Genomic DNA, 10,997 nt, shown 5'->3' on the forward strand with positions numbered 1-10,997 from the left:
GCCGGAGCTTGCGGGTAGGGGGCTGATTCTCGGTCACGCAGGGGTCATGCATTGCTCTGGCCCTTGCCCTGCCTCGGCCTCGGAACGATCCTAGCTCAGAGAGACTGAGACGCGTCTTTGCAGAGAGCAGGGCGCGACACCGAGAAGGAAGGGGTGCCTGGAGAAAATCGCAGCAAAGAACTAAGCGCGGCCGGGCCCGAAGCCCCGGGTGAAGCCGAAGCGGCCACCGGTGTTTTGGCGGCAGCGCGGGGCTGGAGCGGCCACGGCTGCCGCCGCCTCCTTCGGGCGGGCGGGCGGGCGCGGGCGGGCGGGCGGGCGGGCGGAGTGGGGGACTCTCCGGGCGCTGACATTTGCAGGCTGCCCTCCTGATTGGTCCCCTCGCCGAGCTGCTCACGGGTTCATTCAACTGTTAAGCACCTCCCCGTCTCTCTAAAGGACATTATAATGCAAGAAGCCCCCTTTTTAACCACAAACCGAATTTTCTTTCATTTAGGTGATCTATATATATCTATATCGTATAGCTTATAGCTTATATCTATTTTAAATAACTTAAAGCCGCTAAAATTTGGGGGGGAACAGCTTTCGCCCTGGAGCGGTGCGCGATGCTGTCTCACGCCGACCTCCTGGACGCCAGGCTAGGTGAGTGCGCGCCTCTCGCCCCGACAGCCAGGAGAAGCCGGGGCAGGAAATTGTCAATTTGTTCCTTATTTTACCTTAATGCGCCCTAAATGGACTAATTTCTTTAAAAGTAATTGTGCTGCATTAAACTTTAATTTGATTTAACATCGTCTTAAAAAAAAATCTATGGAATATGTAGATCCAAAAGAGGACTTGGGAAATGTTGATACTTTTTGTTTCTCTTATTTTCTCTTCTCCCTCCCCCTTTATTATTATTGTTATTATTATTATTTTATGGAAAGGCAATTTGTGCTGTGGTAATTTGTTTGGAGGTGTTGCGCTGTCTCTTGCCCCCTGCGTTGATTTGGATTTCTTTCTTCTCTTTCCCCCACATTTCTCTCTTCCTTCTCTCCTCCTCGTCGAAGTATGATTGAATTTGTAAATAAATGGCAAAGGAGAAAACGCTGCAATCAAAGCAGATTTACAAAATGTGCTCTTTGGTGGGTGGGATGGGTGGGAAAGGAGAAAACCTAAATCCATCCTCTCAAGGCATCCCCGCCTGCAAAGGATTCGGCAATGCTAGTGGCTATGACCAAACGCTCCTTTTATTTTTCAGGAAACAAAAGTTGCATTCTCTAAAGTTTGATCCACGATTTTGTTTGTAGTTTTCTAAATGCGGTCTAGATTGCTGGCTCCTTGGTTTCAGGATTGGGGATCTTTGGTGATGGATGCGACTCCATTTCCCGAAGCCTTTTCTCTGATTTGAGAGGGGGAGGCGGAGCTGATTTTGGTGGACTTCGGAGGGCGGGGGGTGGCAAGCTCGGACACTTAATTCATCTTCCAAAGGTGAGAGGAAATCGGCTGAGCCCCGAGGTTTAGCTGTCAGGCTGCTTAAGCGCAGGTAGGGCGGTCCCTAGAAATCGTTTTTATTTTCTTCTTCCCTCCCCTCCCCAAGCCCTCCGTCCAAGGCTATGCGCTCGGATTCTTGGGGACGGAAGGGATCGGGTTCGTGAGAGGGGGCCCCCGAGGCACGTTTCACTGCCGGAACCGGGAATTTTCATCGTCTGAAAGATGAAAACGTGAGCCGCTTCTTCCCCGGGGCCAGCTGCCGAGACTGGGGCAAAGGGCGGGGCCGAATCCTTGCAGCCGGGCCCTCCAAATCCTGGGGTGCCCAGCTCAGCCTCGGGATAGATTTTCACCGTGGGGCGAACGTGGGCGCAAAGAGAGTCAGGCCTCTGGCTGCAGGAGAGCCGTTGCAGCTTTGGGGAGCGTCGGTGGGGGAAACCTTCTCTCCTGGCGCGGTCCAGCACTGTCAGTGACCGCGATCCCCTTGCCTCCTCAGGTATGAAAGATGCCGCCGAGCTTCTGGGCCACCGGGAGGCGGTGAAGTGTAGGCTGGGCGTGGGGGGCTCCGACCCTGGGGGCCACCCGGGGGACCTAGCCCCCAATTCCGACCCAGTGGAGGGAACCACTTTGCTGCCTGGGGAGGACATCACCACCGTGGGCTCGACGCCGGCCTCGCTGGCGGTGAGCGCCAAGGACCCCGACAAGCAGCCGGGGCCCCAGGGCGGCCCGAACCCCAGCCAAGCCGGCCAGCAGCAGGGCCAACAGAAGCAGAAGCGCCACCGGACGCGCTTCACCCCGGCACAGCTCAACGAGCTGGAGAGGAGCTTCGCCAAGACTCACTACCCCGACATCTTCATGAGAGAGGAGTTGGCGCTGCGTATCGGGCTCACCGAGTCCCGCGTGCAGGTACCCGGGCGCGGGCGGGAGCGCGAGCTGGAGGCGGGAGACGCGGGCTCTTCGCCTGCTCGGTTTCCGCGCGGCGCGGCCCAGCCGCTGCCTCTGCGTTTCCGGGTCGAGTCAATTTCCCCCGCGCCGACCTGGGTCCGAAAAGCCCACTACATTCTCGGGGCAGTCTAACCGCGGAGAGCCCGTCGAAGGCAGGACCGGCACGGTGTGCCCGCGGGGCTCTGGCCACCCGAAGCGCGGGGACCGTTCGCTTTCGCGTCTCCCAGGTGGCCACGTCGCGCGCGCACCTCCGCCACAGGACTGCGTTGCCAGCCCAGGAGTTTGTGCTCAGCGTCGGGAGAAGTAGCGACACGCAACAAAAGACAGCAGGGAAAGACAGGGAATAAGCATAGTAAGCACCTAAAAAAAAAAAATCTCCACCCTCCGCTTTGGATTTACGGTGTCATTTCACTCGCCTAAATATCACCTTCTCCTCTCGTCACTTTCCAGGCGAAAAATATCCCTAGCTTTGATATTTATAAAGCCCCCAAAATGTGCACTTTGGTGGTGTACAGGAGCCACCTGGCTATAACCAGTGAGCCCAGGCTTTCCCGTAAGGAATCGGGGTACGGTGCGGTGCGGCGTGCGGGTGACCGACAGCTTTCTGTCCCAGTTAGTTACTATGAGGACAGGGCAGGGAATATTGACAGGTGGTAGTCTAAACCATTTCTCATCCCTTGCTCTCCTCCAGTCGGCTTCCAAGTTGCAGTATATATACAGGATCACACGGATGGCTCTCCTGAATAAAAGTAGAATAAAAGTAGTAGCCTAATGAACCACAGATTCCCCCGCCCCCCTTGCTTTTCAAAAACAACGAACACATCCTAACAAACAGGTTTTGTACCTGTGCTGGTGAGATTCCAAGACCCTTCATTAGTCTTGAGCTATCCAGGGTGCTGAAAAAAATTCTTCCCTGGATGTGGTATTTTCTGTCAGTTATATTGGGTGTCAGCTCAGCGCTACTTTTACCACTTAAGTTTAAAGATCTCAGTTTTTTTACACAGTGAATTTAAAGAGAAAGAGACTCAATGTTGATTATTTCTGTCTTCATTTGGCTTTTGAAGTATACTTCAGGCACAGCAAATGGAATGAAATAAAAGTAAAGATAACCTAAGCCAGAAAAATAATGGAGTTTCTGTTTTAAATATCAGGAAAAGGAAATTTACTGGGGAATCATGGTAAAGTAATAGTCAGTGTATGATATACGTGAACATTTCCACTCAATTTAAGACTGGGTGTTTGCCTTAGTGAACTCTGAAAGCCCTGAACCATGAGTCATTGAAATTAAGCCCCAAACGAGTACTAATTACATTATGCCAGTATATTTTATTAATCCTCTACATTTGTTTTCATCCTGCACTTATTTTAAAATCTAAAGTTGGGCTTAAATGTGTTTAGAAACATACCATTTCCATACACCCTTCACTGCTAATGATGATACTGGCTTGTTAAAATATTGTATGCTCAACAAATCCATAACTTTCCTTTTTGCACTCTAAGAGAAACACTATCCAACAATTTTTGTTAAAGAGTAAAATGCTGTTGCCTAACCTAGACACACTGGTAATTAGTTTAAATTAAAATAGAACTTAGAATCACAAATAAAATATAATTGGACAACTGATTTTATGAAAAAAGAAAATGAGGTCTATTAAACTTTATTAGGTCTTCCAAAGGTTAATGGCAGTGATTCTTTTAATAGAAAAAGTTGTAAATGAAATGAAATATAAACTATGTAATAGAAATTGCTATTTTCCAAAAGTACACAAAAGAATATTCTCGAAGAAAGAGACAAAGTACTTTAATTGTTGTAGCATAATGTTCAACCAAAGATAATAGCTTGAGGCTGCTGATAGGAACAATTTAATAGAATGGCAATTTCAATATTTTTAAAAATAATGTTTCATAGTTTAAAAAGTAATCAGATCACCATAACCTTCTTAATTAACATTTCAAAATGATTAACATTATGTAATGTAATGCAAAAATAATTTATGGAAAATGTATTTACTTCACAATTCACTGTACCGTTGCTCCTTGACCAAATTCAAATTAAATAGTAATTGGTTTATGTTCTTATATGATGAGTACTTCATAGTTTTCTTTATAGTTAACAGATTGCCACACATTCATTTCAGTGAGCCACTGCACTGATTAAAAATTATCTAAACATTCAATTTACTGCAATTGTATGTTTTAAAGGATGTTTCTTTTTTTGATTTTGCACTAAATAATCCAACCTACTTATTATTTTTTACCCATACCTGGTAAAATTATACTTTCAAGTATTTATTAAAGCACCTCTACTCACAAGGAGGCAAATTCCATGTCTGATATCGCTCCCCTTTTCTGGCTAGTGTAATAAAACCATTCCTTTTATAGCATGCCATTATTAGAAACCAATTTCAGAATTATTTATAACCTGGAATGGCTTATTAAGCAGCAATGCGAGAATCATGCAAATTACGCGATCAAATGCAATATAATAAGCATAATCATTAGTCTCTAGCACGGATTAATTAACTTTCAATATTTTATTTACATAAAAACCAAATCAGTGAAATAACTTCTGCACAGTCAGGCTTGCCTTTCAATATTTTATACGAACAAAAATAATGTGCTGTAATTCCATTGACCGTGTCCCCCAGAATGGCCCTGTCACCTGCCACATCTTAATAGGGGGACAAGCTGAGAGTATTTTCTAGTTTTCTAATGGAATGAGAAATTGCATTTTCTTCCTCTCCCAGCACTATTAAAGTGTAATGAATTCGGCCCAGAGTTCACGGCTGGCTGATCGAAATGAACCTGAGATCTAGGCTTTAATATAGCTCCCCAGATTTCCTCCCAAATCTTCACATTAATCATTTGCTGGATTCCAATGAGATCTTCATAAAGCATTTGCTTTGAGGGGGAAAAAGTAATATTCTCTCTTTGGCCCTCTCTTTCTCTATTTCTGAGCCATTTATAGGAGGGGAATTAAACGGGCTATATATTTTAAAATACATTTACAGTATGTCTATATTACTGTAACAGCAGATATCATGAAAGTGGATTTTTAAATTCCAACCTCCATTAGATTCTCACTGTTGTATTAAGCATTTTCTAAGAAGAGCTGCATTTCAAACTGAGCACAAAGTTGGCCTGTGGCTGCGGTTAATATATTTCCTGGAGTTGTCATTGGTGCATTCTCAAAATCTCCCTTAGGTTTTGCCTGCATTTTAATCCGTCATGCTCTAGTTTTCAAGTGAAACATTCACATTTTAAAAACATATGCATCTTAGCTTGGAATGGAGGTGCTAAGACCCCATGCATATTTCACCCCCTCCAGCCTCAGTAAGCCATGAAACATAAAACATTTTGTAGCCATCATTTGACTACTAACCCTCAAAAATAATTGAGCACAATTTTTTGATTATTCCTAGATTTAGTTCTTGTAACAGCTGTTCTTTTCCACCTGTGCCCAAGCAGACCTTAGATCTAGAAGCTTTTCTAGAAATCCTGTTTTCTACTGAAATTCTACATGGCAATTCTTCCTTCTATTTCTCTACCCCACTCAGACTCCCACCCCAACTTCAGTTCTGCCGCACTTCTCCTCTGCTGCTTCCCAAACATTACAACCTCCCTGGATTTACTGACACGTGTAGGGGGTTAGGAACCAGTCTTTTAATTCAAAGATACCTTTCAACATATATCTGAGTGTGCTATGTGAGGACTATTTGGACACAAACACCATCCCTGTCTATAGCTCCGTCTGGTTTACCTCTACCCAATCCAGCGGTGGGTTGGTAGAGCAAAGTGACTTGTGGCCAAAGGTCCTCACTTTGTTTTCCTGCACTCCTGTGGGTTGCTCTCCTCCACTTACAGCTCAATCTGAGCCGGCAACATTGATTCCATTCACCATCATCAGCCCTGCTGCCTCATTAACCGGCTATGCCACCAGTATTTGGGTTAGCAGGGACGACATCTGGCTTCTTTACTCACTCTGGATGGACGAGGGGTTAGGCAGAAATGTGAGGAATGGAGCAGAAAGCAAGAAAAGATAGAGTGGCAGAGAATGGTGTGGATGTGGTAGGGGAGGCCAAGGCTGGCCCAAAGGCCAAGAAGAATTCTAGATTGCAATGCCACTCCCACTGAAGTATAGAATACATCTCTGCTTACAGGACTTTGAACACACACACACACAAAATCACACTATGCTGTGCATAGCTGTTTTTCGGAGAATGAGGCAGGGTACTCCACATATATGATACATTAGCTTGCAGAAGAAACATTAGATATTCTGGGTTAAAAGATGAACAGTCTTTCAGCCATGAATATGATGGTCAAATTAATTATGTTGGCCAAACTCAAGAAGAAACTCAATCAGTACCTGAGCAATGTCCCATGTCAATTATATGCATGTATAGTAAACCTCCAGCTGACTACGTATTAAACTAGAAAACTACCAAAGGAACATATGGAATTTAAAAAAAAGATCAAATTCCTATATGGGGAGATGGGAGTTTATCTTGGTCAGGAGCTTACATGCTATCTTTCAGGAAGATGACTTCTTCTCCTGTGGGAGTGATTTTGACACTATCTAGACAAATCTGCCTGGTAAAGTCTGAAAGTGAGGTGGCTCATTATTTAAAAAATAACAAGTTAGACAACTTATTTTCATTTAAGATATATTTTATCCAACAAATCTCTTTTAAAAAGACACCCGAATTAGTTTAAGTGAAGTTAAAATTTATGCATAACAAGTGTGTTTTAAACTTGACGTCTTTTACTTCGCAGTGATCAGAAAATTGACTGTTTAGTTGATAGTTGAAACAGGGAAGGAGAGAGCATTGGAGGCCTTGTTATTTGGGGTCCTTAGTGAGATCCTGTTAAGAATAAACTGGATCTGGAGTATAAGGGGTTTTGGGCGGCCGGTTCCAGCATCTCCACACGGCCTCAGACAAAGGTGCCCTCGGAGGGCTCCGGGATAAGCACAGAAACTCGTGGCAGCACTACCAGTCGCTGTCGGTGCCATCAGAAGTCGTGGCGGTGACCCAGACCACACTGCGTGGCTCTGTGGCGCTTGCTTCCCGGCACGGATCACTATACCAGCCTCCCCGCTCTGTCATCCGTGGCGTTCGGAGGTTTTCCTTTGTCTGATTTTAAACTGGTTGTGTCATCCACGGCCCTTCATCAATTTCCAAATTTCTGAAAATCCTACACTTCATCAGCGTTACAGGGCACGCTATCAAGCCACAGGGGTGCTCATGTTTATCTTCATCTGTACACCCGGGGGGCCAGCCTTGACACACGCCTGCCTGCAAATCTGGGCGTCTCGGCAGCGCACAGGCGAGACCAGCCTGCGGGCACTCGGCGGAAGCCCGCACACGGTGGAACCTGGGCACCCTGTGTAAGGGCACCGCAGGAACTTGCGTAAGGGAACACTCCGGATCCTGGGCGCCCGCTCAGCGCTTGGGTACCAGGGCGCACGGCTGGCCTCGAGTTGACGGAGACCCAGGAGGGGTGCAGATCGGGCCGCGGGTCGGGGTGGGGGGTGGGGGCTGGAGGGGGGGTCCGACCCGGGCTTCTGGGGAGCCAGGCTCGCCCCCGCCCCCGCCCCGGCTCACTTGCGGCGCCCGGTGTCTCTCCCGCCCCTCCCGCTCCAGGTCTGGTTCCAGAACCGGCGCGCTAAGTGGAAGAAGCGCAAGAAGACGACCAACGTGTTCCGCGCGCCGGGCACGCTGCTGCCCACGCCGGGCCTGCCGCAGTTCCCGTCGGCCGCCGCCGCCGCCGCCGCCGCCATGGGCGACAGCCTGTGCTCTTTCCACGCCAACGACACCCGCTGGGCGGCGGCCGCCATGCCCGGCGTGTCGCAGCTGCCGCTGCCGCCCGCGCTGGGCCGGCAGCAGGCCATGGCGCAGTCGCTGTCCCAGTGCAGCCTGGCCGCCGGGCCGCCGCCCAACTCCATGGGCCTGTCCAACAGCCTGGCGGGCTCCAACGGCGCGGGGCTGCAGTCGCACCTCTACCAGCCCGCCTTCCCCGGCATGGTGCCCGCCTCCCTCCCCGGCCCCAGCAACGTCTCCGGCTCGCCCCAGCTCTGCAGCTCCCCGGACAGCAGCGACGTGTGGCGGGGCACGAGCATCGCCTCCCTCCGCCGCAAGGCGCTAGAGCACACAGTGTCCATGAGCTTCACTTAATGCCGCCGCGCCCCGCCCGCTCCGTGCCCGGCGCCGCGCCCCTGGCCCCGGGGCCGCCCCGCCGCCCTCCCCGCGCGCGCCCGGGCCCCCGCTCCCTGCTCGGGCTCCTGCCCCGGCGCCCTCGCCCGGGCCCGACCTGGCCTCCGCCGCGTCTCGTCTTGTCCTCTTCTCTCCCTCCCCACCGGCTCGGGCCCACCCGCCGCCTGATTTCGCTCGCCCGGGTTCCCTGCTTCCTCGGCCCTCCTCTTCCCTCCACCCACCCACCCACCCAACTCAGCCCTTTTCCGGGCCCCGTCTCCAGCGCACCCCCCCAACACCCGTCCACCCGGGACCCCGTCCCGCCGGCCCCGGCCTCCCCCGCGCTCGCACGCGGCGCGCTCGGGCCTAACTCCCGGCCTTCCGACCCGCGGCGGCCACGCTCACACCTTCAACGCGACGCCCACGACCCCCTCGCCCGCCGCTGCCGCCACTTGGGCCCCTTCTCTCCCCGCTCCTGCCGCCCGTCCCTCCTCCCGCACCCTTGCCCAAAGCCTCCTTCCCACCATTTACTTACCAGGGAGTCGACTCAGGATCTGAAATCAGACACCAATGGACTGGATTGTGGGCAGAACACACACACACTCGCACTCTGGCTCACTCGCAGACACTCCACGCGCGCGCACACACATACACACACGCAGTGCATCTAGGTCACACACAGACGTGTTCAAGGGACAGCACAATGTTAGGGATTTTTGTCTTAAAGGAGGACAAGCCTCTGCTAACCAACCGTCGCATCTGAGGGCCCAGCTGATGTAGTCATTGGATTTATCCTTGTATTTATTGTTTCTCTGAACTCCTCTCTTCACCTCCCCGCGGCCCATTCACCCAGTCACATCCGTGCAAACCTCTATTTGGCTTGCCACCCAACGCTTTTTATTTGATCTTGTTTTGATTTCTTAAGCACAACTATGTGGGGATGGAAGGGAAGGCTTCTCAGGAGGAACATGCCAGTAGATTAGGTGGCTGGAGTAGATTAAGGCAGTCAGTTGATGAAGAAGAGGTGATCCTACCCATTTTGATAAGTCTTTATAAGGAAGAACAAAATAGACGTGTAAGAAAACATTTCTTTTGTAAAAGCAAAGCCACATTTCTTTACTGGATCTTTCAGGACTAGGGTTTGTCTGCTTCCTTTTCTGTTTCTCTCTCCTCACTGCTCCGTGCCCTTGGTTGTTTTGTGGTCGTCCTGTCGTCCCTCGTGCCCTGTGGCCCCTGCTGGCCACTGACAGGTGCACTTGGACATCTACAATCCTGCAACTTTGTACAGAGAAACACAATCAGCTCTTTCTGCATGTGCTGGTCAAATCCAAACCCAGAGAACAGAAGCGCTTTCGAAGAATGAACATGTGAAATAGGATGTTTTGTGTAGATAAAGCATTCTTGTTACATACTGGTCAATTTGTGATATGATTTAACTTATTGTCTGTGCTTATTTATGGAATTTGGTTTTCTTAATAAATGTTTGAGCTAAATATAAAGCATATTATTTGACTTTTCCGGACAAGTTTATATCAACTTAAATGTAAATGGATAAAATAAAATCATTTTCGGTATGTGATATGGAGAATAATGGGTTTTGGTGTGACTTCTGAAAGGCGGGAGGGAAAGAGAACGGTGCTGAAAGTTCTCAGTCGGTGTCAACCAACTGGCTGGATCCCAGCCTTGGGGATGTGTCTGCTTGTCAGGAGGCTTGGATTCAGCTGCCCCATTGCATAGCAGCCCAGGCAGCGTGCTCCCCTGCACAACCTCAAGTCTGGAAGGCCCAGCTTAGTAGGCTCCCTGGTCCACAAGGTGGAATTGAGAAGGCCAGACCGGAACATCTCACTTGAGTTTGAGTTTGAGAAGTTTTGGGCCACCCGGTGCTCTCCAGCCAAGATGGGCCTTGGGGTGCAGCGGTGAGTGCGAGTGTGGATCAGGGGGCTCCGGAGCTGGCAACTGCTGTGGTGGACCTTCTCCCCTCGGAAAACCAGAGACGCAGGGGGGCTGTGGGCTGGAGGAAGGCCCTGGGTGAGGGGCAAGCTCTGGAGTTGCCCAGGGCAGCGGCTCCCCTGTATGTGGTGCATACAAAAGGACTGGGGGTTCTAAGGCTGCTGGGCCCCTTTGTCTCCAAAGATCCCCATCGGTTTCAGCTACTAGAGACCTCCTCGGTATGGGCAAATGACAGCATCGCCCCAAAGAGCCTTGAGGATGACCTGATGCTGGTGAGTGTCTGCAGGCTTTACCCCGCGGGGCAGTCCCGGCCTTCCCAGGTGTCCAAACTTGGTTCTAACTCACCTGGAATTTAGCCACGTGCTGGGCGGGTATATCTCCCATACTTGCTAGGAGTCTGATGGGGAAGGCTGCTTTTCAGCTTGGTTGCATTGGCTTTTGCAT

The 10,997-nt window shown here is 50.0% G+C and overlaps 1 protein-coding gene across 2 annotated transcripts; it reads left to right on the forward strand.

The window, feature by feature from the left end:
- Positions 1–489: 489 nt before the first annotated feature.
- Positions 490–8,806, forward strand: OTP (orthopedia homeobox). 2 transcript variants are annotated; one of them, XM_056112627.1, is made up of 3 exons: positions 490–639; positions 1,961–2,370; positions 8,055–8,806. In XM_056112627.1, exons 1-3 carry the CDS (start codon positions 603–605, stop codon positions 8,583–8,585), a joined length of 978 nt encoding a protein of 325 aa, XP_055968602.1. In that variant the 5' UTR covers positions 490–602; the 3' UTR covers positions 8,586–8,806. The 2 variants fall into 2 exon arrangements, with proteins under 2 accessions (XP_055968602.1, XP_055968603.1); XM_056112628.1 differs by lacking the exon at positions 490–639 and adding an exon at positions 1,427–1,519.
- The last annotated feature ends 2,191 nt before the right edge of the window (positions 8,807–10,997 follow it).

This window comes from Sorex fumeus, unplaced genomic scaffold (genome assembly GCF_029834395.1).
Source record: "Sorex fumeus unplaced genomic scaffold, SorFum_2.1 ptg000018l, whole genome shotgun sequence".
Taxonomy (NCBI): domain Eukaryota; kingdom Metazoa; phylum Chordata; class Mammalia; order Eulipotyphla; family Soricidae; genus Sorex; species Sorex fumeus.